At 46.5% G+C, this 16,341-nt stretch overlaps 1 protein-coding gene across 1 annotated transcript in view; it reads left to right on the plus strand.

Moving 5' to 3' along the window:
• Positions 1 to 16,341, plus strand: part of Lca5l (lebercilin LCA5 like) — an 18,421-nt gene continuing 2,080 nt past the window's right edge. The window contains exons 1-6 of the mRNA XM_041672908.1: positions 1 to 322; positions 3,572 to 4,086; positions 5,429 to 5,566; positions 12,153 to 12,237; positions 13,198 to 13,301; positions 13,792 to 13,909. Of these exons, the coding sequence (XP_041528842.1) occupies positions 1 to 322; positions 3,572 to 4,086; positions 5,429 to 5,566; positions 12,153 to 12,237; positions 13,198 to 13,301; positions 13,792 to 13,909 (1,282 nt within the window). The remainder of the gene's footprint in view (positions 323 to 3,571; positions 4,087 to 5,428; positions 5,567 to 12,152; positions 12,238 to 13,197; positions 13,302 to 13,791; positions 13,910 to 16,341) is intronic.

Here is a 16,341-nt window from a genome sequence, read left to right on the forward strand (position 1 = left end):
ATGTCTTTGGCTGATACAACAAAAGCACACACAAATGAGCATTTCCCCAGCCTGGCACTAGGAAGCAACAGGAAGTCTGCAGAAGGCAAGAGTAGCCCAGGCGCTGGCGACCTGTCACGGAACAGCAGGGCTTCCAATGGGAGCGTGGATTACAGCAGATCTCAGTGCTCCTACAGAAGCCTGACCTCCCACTATGACTATTCAGAAGACTTTCTTTCTGAGTGCTCTGAAGCAGCCACCAACAGACACGAGTTAGAGCAGCCTCTGGGGAAAGAAAAGGAGAAAAGAAAGTATAGCCCTTCTAAAATCCCCCAGCCTAAAGGTAAAACGTCAGGCATCCCTGCCAGGCTGCAGCCCTGGTCACGGTAACGTTTTTGTTTAATGCTAGTGTCTTGTAGTGGCCCACAATCAGTTACAGGTGTATGTTCCTAAATATTCCATATATAGCTGTCAAAACATTCTCCACATCTCCAGTTCCTTTCAGCTTTGTTGACAGCAACACACTTCTCTCTCTTGGGCCGGTTCCACTCCCTGTTAGCAGCTCTCCTCAGCAGGGATCCCACAGCTCTGCATCACCAACATCTTGGGGTCTCCAAGGCAACCCAGGCTTCAGCTTCACAGTTTCAGGCAATGGCTCTCTAGGCCCCTAATTCAGAGATGCCCCTGACACATGCCTGACCTCAGCAGCTTTCCTTAGTCATGGAGGCAAATTCCATAGCCCCTTTCTTCTGTCCTTAACTCCAGAACCACGTGGCCAGAGCTGCCACGTTTTGCTGCTTGCTGGGGCTGGAACATGGCTCCCTCATTCAATTCCATCTTCACCAGTTTTCTGTCCTTCATTGCCTAAGTTTGGCTTTTCTGGAATTTTCTCTGTAGGCCAGACTGTCCACAAACTCAGAATTCTGCCAGCCTCTACCTTCCCGGTGCTGGAATTAAAGATGTGAACACCACACCCAGATCTGAACTTTTCTTTAATTGCTTTCCACAAATTGGAAAGTCAGTTGGGTGGGATCTTGACCTGAGGTCACCACTCCCTTTTTTCCCATTTCTTAATCTGTTTATCTCCTTGAACAAAGAATTTAGCTTCATTCCACATTCTGTTCTGCTCTTTTTTCTTCTCAAAATTTACTTCTTGTAATTCACCCTATTCAGCTTGCTCCTTTTCATTGTGAATCTTCACTAGAGTTAACACTAATATAATCCATAAGACAGAGTCTATACTAAGTTGTTTTGAGATTTCTTCTGCCAATGGAATTCATCCAAAACTCTTCACTTTAGCCTCAGGCAGACTCTTTGGACAAGGGCAAAAAGCAGCCACAGTTTTCACCAAAATATCTCTAGACAACATACTAAATTCTTCTCCTCTGAACCCTCTTGAGTAAGTCCCCAGCAGTTCAGATAACCTTTAGCACCTCTGTCTTCCACGCTCCCACTGTGTGGCCCATTAACCAGTGCTTAAAGCATCCATTGCTTTCCTAACCCGAAGTATCAAAGTCCAAATTCCTAAAAGCAAACACAAGGTCAGGTCTACCACAGCAATACCCCAGTCCCTGGTACCAACCTCTGTATTAGTTAGGGTTTCTATTGCTGTGAAAAGACACCATAACCATGACAACTCTTATAAGGAAAACATTTAATTGAGGTGACTTGCTTACAGTTTCAGAGGTTCCATTCCTTATCATTATGACAGGGAGCTAGGTAGTGTGCAGGCAGACATGGTGCTGGAGCTGAGAGTACTACATCTTGGCCTGCAGGCAACAGGAAGTCAGCTGACACTGATTATCACACTGAAGGAAGATTGAGCAAAAGAGACATTAAAGCCCACCCCCACAGTGTCACACTTCCTCTAACAAGGCCACATCTCCTAATAGTGCCACTCCCTTTGGGACCATTTTATTTCAAACCACCACAATGGGTGAACTTTTATAGAAAGAATTGGGAAATAGATAAATTATGGATAATTATACAATAACAAGAAGTTGTAGCCTTGTCCCCTGTAGAGCTGACCCTCCCAGCCTGCTAGTAAGGAGGGTTTTGACTTTAGTTAACAGGCAGCCTCAGCATGGATACTCGGTGCTAGCTTTTAGCCTTTGGTCTTAGCTAAAGGATCAAAGTCTGAACTGCCAATGAAATGCCAGTGTCTTATCCTGACACCCATGAAGACAGTGTCTCAAGTCTGGTGAGGGTTTTGACAGTCTTTAAAACCAACATCACCCAAAGGGTTTTAGTGATGTCTTTTCCTTGTGGCCTTTTGTTCTGTTTTTAGAGACAGTATCTTATTGTTAGCCCAGGCTGTCCTGGAACTCACTTTGTAGCCCAGGCTGGCCTCGAACTCACAGAGACCTGCCTGCCTCTGCCTTCTGAGAGTGCTGGGGTTAAAGGTGTGCACCACCACTGCCCAACAAAGTAGAGTTTCTTGTCTGCTGATGTAACTCCTTTAACAGAAAGAGGGGCAGGCTTTCTCTCACATGGCAGTTGGAGATCAGATGCTGCAGGTTCCATTCACCCCCCATGGCAGAACGGAAGACCTTCTGTACCCTGTGAGTGTTTTCCTAATAAACTCCTGGCATGTTGAAATAAGAGCAGCAGGCTGCTTGCCGCCACCCGGCTAGCTTTATACCCAAAATAATTACACGGAAACTGTATTCTTTTAAACACTGCTTAGCCCATTAGCTCTAGCCCTTACTGGCTATTCTGATATCGCGATCAACCCATCTCTAATAAACTGTGTAGCACCAGTCTTACTGGGAAAGATTCAGCATGTCTGACCTGGCGGCTTGCTTCATCACGTCTGGCTCTGAGAGGAGCTGCACGATTTCTGAGCTCACTTCCTCTTCCTCCCAGCATTCTGTCTGTTTACTCCTCCCACCCATGTTTTAACCTATGAGGGCCAAGCAGTTTCTTTATTATAACTAACCAATGACCTTCCTCCATCACTGACATCCCTTTGAATGGGTCCTGTGGATTTGCCTTTATATAGTCTACAGGCTGGGCCCTCACCACCAATCACTAACTAAAAAAATGCCCTCCAGGCTTGCCTGATCTCAATTTTCCTAATTGAGGTTCCCTCCTCTCAAAAAAAAAAAAAAAACTTTAGTTTGTGCCATTGACAAAAATTTATCTAGCACAATGGTTTTGAATAAAATTTGTGTTCTGTCGTGTTCTGTTTGAAATGAGATCTCATTTAGTGCAGGCTGTCCTTGAACTCCTGATCCTTCTGCCTCTTCTTCCTCAGAGCCGGATACAAGAATGTGCCTCCACACCTGGCAGGATTTTTTAATAACTTTTATAGCAGATATTTAAACAAGGTGTGGTTTTTCAGTCCATTCTCTGTCACTTCATGGCTATATAACCTTGGATGACTTAAACCTCCAGATACAAAATAGATGCAACTGGACTGAGGAGTTGTCAGTGAGACACACGTGTGTAAAGTGCCTAGCCAGCAGCAGGCAGATTGAGTGAGCTTCCTTTGGCTACCTAGGTCCATGGCATTTATGTGTGCTGGGGGGTGCCCACACTTGTGTGACCTCGGTGTTCTTGTGCTAACCATCTGCATTGTCTGCCCACACAGGCCAGAAGGACCTCCCAACAGAGAAAAGGCACACCTGGAATGCTTCATTTCTCAATTCTCAAATTCAAACAGTTACCAAAAGAAGAGACGCCATGACACACCGCATCCTGTCAGCCCGACTTCATAAGATTAAAGAGCTGAAGAATGAGCTAGCCGACACACACCGGAAGCTGGAAGCCACTGCTACAGAGAACCAAATCCTGAAGCAGCTTCAGCTCAGGCATGCAAAAGCCATCGGGAGATACGTGAGCTCACAAGACAGCCTGCCGCAGGTCACAGTTAGACACCAGAATGAGGTGAGGAGCCTGCGGCAGCTCCTTCGGAAATCCCAGGAGAAGGAGCGAGCAGTGGCAAGGAAGCTCCGAGAGACTGACAGTGAGCTGCTGAGGACCAGAGATGCCTTGCAGGCCCTACAGAAACTTTCAGAAGACAAGAGCCTTGCGGAAAGAGAAGAACTGACTCAGAGGTTGACTGTTCTGACAGCCAAAATGGAGGCAAATGACAAAAAAATACAGGTTTGTATCTCAGGAGGTCCGGTATTGATAGAGAGGGTGCACGTAATTCAATCCACAGGCTGTGAGCCGGCTCACCGGAAGTGATTGTGTTTAGTGTCGAGTGGGGGAGGGAGGCAGAGCTGGAAGGAGGAGCACCGGTCTCAGGCTGTGTCTGGAAACAACTGGTCTGACAGCCACACTCGGTACCAGTGTGAAGCAGAGGCCTTCTGTGTGCTGTGGGAGTCGCCTTTTGAAATGAACGCCTGCGGTCAGCTCCTGCTGAAAGGCTGCCCCCCTTGCAGAGCAGTCTGTCTGTCTTTGCTTTTTGTCTCTCCTCAGTCTGACAGATTATAGACTTGTTTCCACATAAACAGTTTTAGTTATTTCAAAATCATGTTTCTCAGGGAAGAAGGAAGGAAATGGCAGAGAGGGTAACAGAGAGGAGGGGAAGGGAAGAGGGGAGAGGAGAAAGTGAAGGAGGGATGGAGAGAGGGAGGGGAGAAGGGAAGGAATGGAATTAAAATAACTGGGGAGATGGATGGATAGCCAGGGGATGTCACCGAAAGGGACACTAATCACACAGAGTCCTGCCTGTTTACATGACCTTTGTGGACATAAATACAGATGGAGTTGACATACTGTTAATTCTTCGATACTTGATGGTGACAAACACTTTCTTTGATAAGAATTAGGTTGTTTCACTCACATTTTCTGAACAGACAGAATAATATTATTCTGCTGGAAAAGTTCTCTACTTTCAGAGAAAATTGTCTTCCGTGGAATGGGTGTTGGACACCAACAGCACTGAGTAGCCCATCTCTGCTACACCTAGGTCAGCATCTGGGGTGCTAGTATAGGAGGGGGATCCACGCCTAGCAGGTTTCTGTTTTATCAGTTATAGTCCAGCACTGTAGAGGGTGGCATGAAACCCATTACAACCTCCATGTCTGTTCTCTAGGGATCTCTGTCCATCATGGTCTGCACTGAGGCTGGACCCTCTAGGGAGAGGGGCCAAGGGTCACCATCTGCAAAGACAGCAGAACAGCGCATATGGGCCCCATGTTAAGACTCTGATTGTACTTACTGGTTCTTCAGGATGTGTTTGAATATTTTTTTATCACTATCCATGGTTTGTAAAGAACACTGGGTATTGGGCTAGAAAGGTATATTTATTCTCTAGACCTGAGATCTGGGACTTGCTGGCCGATGTTTCATTTTGTTTTGTTCTAATGTTTGTCCACTGAGTCAGTGACTAAAGTCATGTTGAAATTTGCACCTGTCATAAATGTAGCTCGTTTCATTGCAGTCAAGTTTCATGACGCCACGCTGGCTACAGAGTAGTTGAAATATATACTGTTTTCAGAACTTGGAAAAACAGCTGAGGCTGAACAATCGATCCTTTGGTCGGCAGTTGGCCAAAGAAAACCGGAAGACATTAACAGCCCAAACAGCAACAAAGACTCTGCAGGGAGAAGTGCGGCAGCTGCAGCAGAAACTTAAGGTATTTCTTCCAACACAGTGTGTCCGTCTGTCCAAACACCATCGCAATGCGTCTTTCCAAACACCATCGCAATGTGTCTATCCAAACACCATAGTACCTACACCTATGTAGATGTCTTCAAGTTGTTTCTTCAGACGATAGTGAACAGATGGAGGAGAGAGAGTGGGCAGCCAAACCGCTGTGCACTGTGGTTAGAAAAACTCACCCTCTCTTCACAAGACTGTCTTCCCTGCTCCTCCGCAACAGCAAACAACAGTGCATCTGTTAACATTCTAATGTTTTTAACTTAGAAATCAAATCACAGTAATGTTCAGAGTAAGTCTAATGGCCCTCAGGTTTATTTAAGGTCCTACTTGAGATATAGCGCACTGGTGATGCATTACAAGGTGTGCATGAGCTCGCAGTCTCCAACTTCACAGATGCAAAGCCAGCAGTTTCACTTGCAGTGCCAGATGTGGTGGAGACAGGAATGAGTAGCTGAAAGTCAGCCTGGGCTATCGAGCCAGCCTGGGCTATGTGAGACTCTGTCTCAAAAAATAGGACTGGCATGGCAAAGGGGCTTGCTGCTTAGCTTAGCCTTACAACCTGAGTTAGAACCCTAGGACCCAGGTGGTCAGGGAGAAAACCGAGTCTCCCAAGTTGTCCTCTGACTTCAACATCTACACAGTGGCATGCATGTGCCTATACATATATACATACATACACACACATACATACATAGACATAAATACAAACACAAACAATAAATAAAATGTAAAAAATATTAAGAATGTGAGTCTTTTAAAACATTTTTTTTAGATTTAGTTTGCTTTTAAATTATGTGTTTATGCATGTTCCTGTGAGTGGATATATTTATGTGAGTGTCCACAGAGCCTAGAAAGAGGTGTTGGAACTGGAGTTACAGGCAGTTGTGAAGCCCCTGATGTAGGTGCTGGGACCTAAACTCGGAATCTCTGGAAGAGCAGCGAGTGTTCTTAACCACTGAGCCATCTTCCCAGACCTGTTTTTAATTTATAATTGTGTGTACATTTGTGTGTGAGAGTGTGGGTTTGTAATCATAAGTATAGTGCCCAAGGAGGTCAGAGGGGCACATCAGAGCCTCTCAAGTTGGAGTCTGGTCAGCTGTGAGCCACCCAACATAAGGATGGCTCAGCAGTTAGGAGTGCTCACTGCTCAACGCAGAGGACCTGGTGCTGGTCCCCAGCAAGACATGGCAGCTGACACCCAGCTGTGATTCTACCCTCTTCTCATCTGCTCAGCTCCACACACTGTGCTACACATAAACTTATGCACACACATTTAAAATAATAAGTAGAATAACCTAAATAGACACTTTTCAAAGAAGAAATTCAAATGATACAAAAAATATAAAAACTGATCATATCTTTATTCATCAAGACAACACATGTCCTTACTCCCATGGGATCCCGCTTCACCCCAGCAGAAGGCTTTTACCACAGGAAAATGCTGCCAAGGATGCGGAGGGAAAAGACCTGCTGGTGGGAATGTAGTTAGCTGAGCCTGAGGGTGGTGAAGGCTCCTCAGAAGGCTAAAAGCAGAAGGGCTATGTCAGCAGCAACAGCACGGATACACGCCTACAGGAAATGAAGTCCACATACAAAAAACACACTCCAATACCTGTGTTTACACCTGCACCACTGACAAGCGCAAAGATGTGAAATCAGGGTGGGCGTTCAACAGCTTAAAGGATAAAGTATGATACATATACACACAGAGGTCATTCAACTGTGTCGTGTGTACATGTACAGTGTCATTCCATTGTGTCAGGTGTACTTGTACATACAGAGGTATTTCAACTGTGTCGTGTGTACATGTACATCCAAGTGTCAGTCAGTTGTACACATATGGAGTGTACAAACTATACGTTGACTAATATTTAGAGGAAAACTGTCAGGTGTGGTGACTAACACAGTCTCAGCACTTGGAAGGCAGAGGCTGAAGGATTATGAGTTTGAGGCCACACCTGGGCTAGATAGCTAGATCTATGCCAACTGGGCTCTTTAGTGAGATTCCATGACAAACACACACACATTTACACACACCAAAAAAAGTTAACAATGTGAGATTCTGTCTCAGAACACACACATTCACACATACCAAAGAGAGATAACAGTGTGCAGAAGAAAGAGCACAAGGGCTGGCCACAGAACTCACACTCGGGGCATAGAACTATTGTTTGTGATTTTAAAACATCATTTTTGAAAAAGCCACTGTTTTTACCTTTCCTGTGTGAACTCCTAGTAACCCAACGGTGTGAAGGGCCATTCCTCCTTATAAATCATTCCAGTTGGCAAAAAGTTCACAGTGAATTAATCGTTCTAATCAATGGCTAGTGATTGCCACTCAGTTGACAAAAGAGAATCCATAAAGCATGCCCTCCCTGGTGTAAAGCTCATGCCAAAGAACCACCCTGATCCAGGCCACACACAGCTCTGAGGAGTAAGTAAAGGGCTCCACAGAGAAGCTGATAGCAGAACCCCGCTCTCTCCTGCCTGTGTCTACCACACACAAGCAGTAAGCACACAACAAGCTGCAGGTGCCACCATCAGCTAGAGAACATGAGGTGATTCCACACAGGACTGGGCACCTCGGCTAAATAATTTCAAACTAACTCTGAAAACACTGAAAGACAACGGCAAAAATGTGAGAATAAATCCGATGACGGTGCTGAGGTCTGATGATGGTGCTGAGGTCTGATGGTGGCGCTGAGGTCTGATGATGGAGCTGAGGTCTGATGATGGAGCTGAGGTCTGATGGTGGCGCTGAGGTCTGATGGTGGCGCTGAGGTCTGATGATGGAGCTGAGGTCTGATGATGGAGCTGAGGTCTGATGATGGAGCTGAGGTCTGATGGTGGTGCTGATGGTGCTGAGGTCTGATGATGGCGCTGATGGTGCTGAGGTCTGATGATGGCGCTGAGGTCTGATGGTGGCGCTGAGTCTGATGATGGTGCTGAGGTCTGATGATGGTGCTGAGGTCTGATGATGGAGCTGAGGTCTGATGGTGGTGCTGACGGTGCTGAGGTCTGATGACGGCGCTGAGGTCTGATGATGGCGCTGAGGTCTGATGATGGCGCTGAGGTCTGATGATGGTGCTGAGGTCTGATGATGGTGCTGAGGTCTGATGATGGAGCTGAGGTCTGATGGTGGCACTGGTGGTGCTGAGGTCTGATGATGGTGCTGAGGTCTGATGATGGAGCTGAGGTCTGATGATGGTGCTGAGGTCTGATGATGGAGCTGAGGTCTGATGGTGGCACTGGTGGTGCTGAGGTCTGATGGTGGCGCTGAGGTCTGATGATGGAGCTGAGGTCTGATGGTGCTGAGGTCTGATGGTGGCGCTGAGGTCTGATGATGGTGCTGAGGTCTGATGGTGGCGCTGAGGTCTGATGATGGTGCTGAGGTCTGATGATGGTGCTGAGGTCTGATGGTGGTGCTGAGGTCTGATGATGGAGCTGAGGTCTGATGATGGCGCTGAGGTCTGATGATGGTGCTGATGGTGCTGAGGTCTGATGATGGCGCTGAGGTCTGATGATGGAGCTGAGGTCTGATGATGGAGCTGAGGTCTGATGATGGCGCTGAGGTCTGATGATGGAGCTGAGGTCTGATGATGGAGCTGAGGTCTGATGGTGGCGCTGAGGTCTGATGGTGGCGCTGAGGTCTGATGGTGGCGCTGAGGTCTGATGATGGTGGCACTGAGGTCTGATGGTGGCGCTGAGGTCTGATGATGGCGCTGAGGTCTGATGGTGGCGCTGAGGTCTGATGATGGTGCTGAGGTCTGATGATGGTGCTGAGGTCTGATGGTGGTGCTGAGGTCTGATGATGGAGCTGAGGTCTGATGATGGCGCTGAGGTCTGATGATGGTGCTGATGGTGCTGAGGTCTGATGATGGCGCTGAGGTCTGATGATGGAGCTGAGGTCTGATGATGGCGCTGAGGTCTGATGATGGCACTGAGGTCTGATGATGGAGCTGAGGTCTGATGGTGGCGCTGAGGTCTGATGATGGTGGCACTGAGGTCTGATGGTGGCGCTGAGGTCTGATGATGGCGCTGAGGTCTGATGATGGCACTGAGGTCTGATGATGGAGCTGAGGTCTGATGATGGCACTGAGGTCTGATGATGGAGCTGAGGTCTGATGATGGCGCTGAGGTCTGATGGTGGCGTTGAGGTCTGATGATGGCGCTGAGGTCTGATGGTGGTGCTGATGGAGCTGAGGTCTGATGATGGTGCTGAGGTCTGATGGTGGAGCTGAGGTCTGATGGTGGAGCTGAGGTCTGATGATGGAGCTGAGGTCTGATGATGGCGCTGAGGTCTGATGATGGAGCTGAGGTCTGATGATGGCGCTGAGGTCTGATGGTGGCTGATGGAGCTGAGGTCTGTTGATGGCGCTGAGGTCTGATGATGGAGCTGAGGTCTGATGATGGCGCTGAGGTCTGATGATGGCGCTGAGGTCTGATGATGGCGCTGAGGTCTGATGGTGGTGCTGATGGAGCTGAGGTCTGATGATGGCGCTGAGGTCTGATGATGGAGCTGAGGTCTGATGGTGGCGCTGAGGTCTGATGATGGAGCTGAGGTCTGATGGTGGAGCTGAGGTCTGATGATGGTGGTGATGATGGTGCTGAGGTCTGATGATGGTGGTGATGATGGTGCTGAGGTCTGATGATGGTGGTGATGATGGTGCTGAGGTCTGATGATGGAGCTGAGGTCTGATGATAGCGCTGAGGTCTGATGATGGAGCTGAGGTCTGATGGTGGCGCTGAGGTCTGATGGTGGCGCTGAGGTCTGATGATGGCGCTGAGGTCTGATGGTGGAGCTGAGGTCTGATGATGGAGCTAAGGTCTGATGGTGGCGCTGAGGTCTGATGGTGGCGCTGAGGTCTGATGGTGGTGCTGAGGTCTGATGGTGGCGCTGAGATAGTATTATTCCCACAAATAAATTAGGAGCACATGGGTAACTGAGTATAATAAAAACACATCATAGAAACCATGCCTGAGAACTTCAAACACAAAAGACCAATGAAGGAAGCAACCCTCTCAACGGATGTCAGCTTTCCACAGCTCCTAAGGGAGATGTTATGACCTGGGCGTGCAGGCAAGCCCCAGGGAGCACCTAGCAAGATGCTGCCGCCTCCTCTCACCCTGAGTTGATTTTATTTCCTAGGAGCGCAGGGGTCATATTCACTGTGGATATCCCACAGCATGCGTGACATGTGCTGTCATTTATGGTCCATCTTTCTTTTTCTGTTGACCAGTCACACAAGTACCCTGGGTTGTGTTCCAAACCTGCTGCCTTGGGGTGGCCCAGCTCCATCATACAGACCTTGAACCTCTCTTCTAAGCCCTAAGGAGGACTGTCCCTTATGTTGCTTCCTTCTGACTGCACTCAACCCTGAATCCTCTCTGCTAAACTATGTTAATATCAAACGAAAAGACAGATGAGCTTTCCAGAAAACAACATGTTTGTTCCCATAAACACCAAATCTTCACCTAAAACGGTGTGAGTGAGATCACGTGTTTGTTCCCATAGATACCAAATCTTCACCTAAAGCCATGTGGGTGAAATCACTCTAAGGCTGGGAGGTGGCTCTTCAGTTATGAGCATTGCTGTTTTTGCACAGGACTTGGGTATGGCTCCTAGCACCCACATAGTGGCTTACAACCATGTTCACTTAACTAGGTCCAGGAGATCCAGCACTGCCTCCTATGCTCCATGGGCATAACTGTTGGCATTTCTGATTTCTGAACTAAAAGTTATAAGAAAGCAGAAAGGAGGAAGTGGACCATAATACATTGTTTTTGAAAACATACATTTTAGAAAAGATATTATTTCTTTTGCATGTATGTACATATCAAAATAAAATTTTATGATTAAATAGAGCAAAAACTAAAGGACTGGAGCAGCACCTGAGTGGTTAGGAGCATTGGCTGCTCTTGCAGAGGACCCAGGTTCAGTCCAGCACCCACATGGCAGCTCACACCATCTACAACTCCAGGTCCACAGAGTCTAATCCCCTCTTGTTGCTTCCGCAGGTACCAGGCTCACACACGGTGCTCATATATGCATGCAGGCAAAACACTCATAATTTGTTAAAAACTTTTAAGAGTATAAAGCCTATGCTCTACAACTCAGACATACGGAGGTCTGTGATGTTTCCTTCACTGACATGGGGAATGGTGATGGCCTGGGAGACAGCAGGCTTGTCTCAATATATAATTCAAGAGGTACATTTAAGGTCTTAGTTCCTTTCTTACCCCCCAACAAGTTAAGACTTAGAAAGCTTTTGTTTTGCCATTATTCAAAAACATTAATTTTGGGGTTTAGAGCTAAGCAGTGGCCTTCCTGTTACCGGCCTTACCTACCCCACTGTGTGCGCAGCCCCGACAGTAGGTGGGATGAGAGCTTCATCTCCGCTATCCCATACTGTGGTCACTAGGTGTGGGTAGATTTTGATTTTACTTCACTTTTAAATTACAGCATGTACCAGTGCTGCTATAGCCACAGTGCTTTTCTCTTTTAAGTCAAGGTTATAAATCAGGTGTTTATGGGAGACTGACACTGTGGCTCTTCTTAGGAGAAGGATCGCGAGCTGGAAATTAAAAACATCTACACTAATCGAATACTTAAAAACTTACATGAAAAGGAAGATTACCCAAAAGGTAGGTTTCAGATTCTTTTGCTCAAAAAGTATTTTTAAGTATCCGCATATAGTTTCCTAGTTTACATAGAAAATCTTTAACAGCCGCTTGATTGGGTGCTGGAATGTTTTTGGTGATTGTAGAAAAACAGAGTTGTGATACTGTCCAAAGAACCAGAACGCTCTGTTCCCACAGGGCTCAGGAGCAAAAGGACTGCCAAACGCAGCCCTCTAAGGAGATAGGTAAGCCGGTGTGGAGCTTCTGAACACTTTATGACATGTCCCCGTGTAACCATCACTGGTCAGAATCACATGCAGGGCAAGGTCCCTGAGGCCCGAGCAGGCACTGGGTTCTCACTCTCGAACTCCATACACAGCTCTGTTCTGTGCCAGTTCCCTTTGTTCAGCATGGTTCTCCCGGCCGGTGCTCCAGCCCTGCAGTCTACTGTAACAAGACAAATGTGCTCATGGGCTCTGCTCCCCTCCCAGCCTCAGGCTCTGCGCAGAGAAGGCACCATGGAACCCTCCCCTCTAGGGCAGTAGAAGCAGCCAGGTTTGCTGTCTTGGCCTCCATTCACTCTGGACTGTAATCCTGAGTAATGCCTACCAGAAAAGACCGTGGTGTCTGCTGTCAACATGAACGTTTCAGTGTCCATGGCTCTTGTTCACCAGGCCTCAGGAGCTCTGACATGGTGTGGCAGTAGCTTGGCCTCTCACAACCACCAGAGAAACAAAACAGCAGTGCCGCCTCATCCCAGAGCCTACTGGCTTCCCCTTAACTCTGTGATGTGCAGAACCTGAAGCCTAGCATAAGACAAAGACGGGACAAGAGGCGAACCCTACGATGTGCTGCCCACTTAGACAGTGTCTCCTACAGTGTGTATGATGGTTCTATTGGACGCTTAAGGGCTACTTCATATTCTAAATCAGCGTAGCTTCTGAACATTAAATGTTTCTCACATATAATCTACCTATTTTATAGTTTCTTCAACAAAATCAGTACAAGCAGACAGAAAAAGTTTGCCGTCTGTAAATATGAGACACCAGGAAACCCAAAAGTCAGATGTGCCACTGTGGACAGCAAAGGTATGTGAGCTCCACAGTCTTGCATTGTTCTGAAAGTCTTAACAAGAATCCCAGCACTCGGGAGGCAGAGGCAGGCAGATCTCCATGAGTTCAAGACCGGCCTGAGTTCCAGGATAGCCAGGATTGTTCCTCAAGAAACCCTGGTGGAGGGGAGTAGCTAAAATATACAAAAAACACTGATATTTATTTAGAAAATTTAGATATTTATTATATAAAAATATAATTTAAGAGGCTGGAGAGATTGGAGAGATGGCTCAGAGGTTAAGGGCACTGGCTGTTCTTCCAGAAGTTCTGAGTTGAATTCCCAGCAACCACATGCCTCGCATGGTTCACGACCATCTATAATGAGATCTGGTGCCCTCTTCTGGCCTGCAGGCAAACATGCAGGAAGAACACTACACATAATAAATAAATCATTTTAAAATTTTTATTTAAAAAATGTAATTTAGAATTATAAACATGCACTTTTTACTGCTTTTCTAAATTATAGGGTAAAAAGACAACAGGAAACATTGGTCATAAAGAAAAATCAACTGAAATAAACCATGACATTTCTTGCTATATGTGTAAACTACCAAAACAAGAGGAGTCTAAGCGAAACTATGAAGGTAACTGAACAGTTTTAAAAAGTCTCCTGCCCACTGGGCACTACTGGCGCACACCTTTAATCCCAGCACTCGGGAGACAGAAGCAGGCGGATCTCTGTGAGTTCAAGGGCAGCCTGGTCTACAGAGTGAGCTCCAGACTGGCTCCATAGCTACTAGGAAACCCTGTCTCAAAAAACCAAAAACAAAGTCTCCTGCCATGCATAATGGGCTTCACTACAAGTTCAGAGCCACCCAGTGGGCAAGGTCGTGAATTAGTCAGTAGTCCACAGCCTCTGCCAGGCTCCTGTGGGCAGATCCACGGCAGGAGAGGTCCAGACCTCAGATCACCAAGGTCAACGCAAGATGCCTCTGTGGGTGTGAGGAGCCTCAGCCAGCCAATTTCTTGAGTTCCTTGTATATTTTGGAGATCAGACCTCTGTCTGATGTAGGGTTAGTGAATATCTTTTCCCATTCTGTTGGCTGTCATTTTGTCTTGTTGACTGTGTTCTTCGCTTTACAGAAGCGTTTCAGTTTCAGGAGGTCCCAGTTATTAATTGTTTCTCTCAGTGTCTGTGCTGCTGGGGTTGTATTTAGGAAGTGGCCTCTTGTGCCAATGCGTTCAAATATACTTCCCACTTTCTCTCCTATAAGGTTGGGTGTGGCTGGCTTTATGTTGAGGTCTTTGATCCATTTGGACTTGAGTTTTGTGCATGGTGATAGATATGGGTCTATTTTCATTCTTCTACATATTGATATCCAGTTATGCCAGCACCAATTATTAAATATGCTTTTTTTTCCATTTGATATTTTTTGCTTCTTTATCAAAGATCAGGTGTTCGAAGATGTGTGGATTGATAGTTGGGTCTTCTACTCAGTTCCATTGGTCCTCCTGTCTGTTCTTATTCCAGTACCAGGCTGTTTTCAGTACTGTAGCTCTGTAGTAGAGTTTGAAGTCAGGAATTGTGATGCTTCCAGAATTTTTTTTTTTTTATTATACAGGATTGTTTTGGCTATCCTGGGATTTTTGCTTTTCCATATGAAGTTGAGTACCTTTTTTTTTTTTTGAAGAATTTTGCTGGGATTTTGATAGGCATTGCGTTGAATCTAGCTAGTTCTTACATTTTAAATAACCCATTTCTATTATTTTATATTTTACCATGAGGCTCATGGTTTACCAGTAAGGTTCTGGCAGCTACATGGCATCTCTCTGACTCCATCTTCTTTCTCCCAGCATTCAGTTTAGTTTTCCCACCTAGCTCTATTCTGCCCTGCCATAGGCCAAAGCAGCTTCTTTATAAACCAACAGTATAAACACATTCACAGCATCCAGGCGAATCCCACATCGGCAAACTTTTCCCTCATAATGTTGAAGACAGTGGTTTTGTATTTCATCACTGCTGACAGCTGAGCCGGGGGAACCTGTCAAGGCTAAGTGGGAGGTGAGCAAGCCCAGAGTCCACACATTTCCTCAGGCCTGAGGGCAGAGCTGGGGGAGGACCTGAAGGGCCATACTGATGTTTAGGTAACCACTTTGGCAGCTGCATTTCCCAGGCTCAGTAGTCACTTAATTTTTCCACTTTTTAAGATGTATTGTATGGGGTTGGAGAGATGGCTTAGAGGTTAAGAGCACTGGCTGCTCTTCCAGAGGTTCTGAGTTCAATTCCCAGCAACCACATGGTGGCTCACAACCATCTGTAAAGAGGTCTGGCGCCCTCTTCTGGCCTTTAGGCATACACACAGAGAGAGAATATTGTATACATAATAAATAAATAAATATTAAAAAAAAAAACCAACCATCTATGATGAGACTTGGAGCCCTCTTCTGGCCTGCAAGCATACATGAAGGCAGAATATTGTATACATGATAAATCTTTTTTTAAAAAGATTTTAGGTATATGGGTATTTTGCCTGATGCAGAGATATGTGCACCACACGCTTGCCTAGTATGACGGCCCTCCCGGGAATCAGAGTTACAGACAGTTGTGAGCTGCCATTTGGGTGCCAGGTATTAAACCCAGGTCCTCTGGAAGAGTTGCCGGTACTCTTACACTGAGCCATCTCTCCAGCCCTTTCCACTTATTTTTAATCCACTTGGAAAATCTGTTCATTTGACAAATTCTATTTGAGCATATACGATGGTGAGGCATGGTTCTAGGTGTGTGCACACACACGTATACACACACACACACACACACACACACACACACACACACCCCAGCAGCAGCAGGAACAAATACAAAATACCCTGAGCTCCTGTTCTAGTGTAGAATCGTCATTCCCATAAGGCCACTTGCCCACAGTTACCCAGAATCCCACAGCAGCACACTGCCCTTAACTCCCTTCCCCTGCACATTTACAGAGTTGGACGACACTAAAGCGTGCTTGCTGTCTGCACAGCCCTGCAGCCTCCTTTTGCGTGGGGTTTCCTAGAGATGAAAGTGCTGGGCCACTAG

Source organism: Microtus oregoni, unplaced genomic scaffold, assembly GCF_018167655.1.
Source record: "Microtus oregoni isolate MIOR12 unplaced genomic scaffold, Mior012 000023F_ref0000262, whole genome shotgun sequence".
NCBI lineage: Eukaryota > Metazoa > Chordata > Mammalia > Rodentia > Cricetidae > Microtus > Microtus oregoni.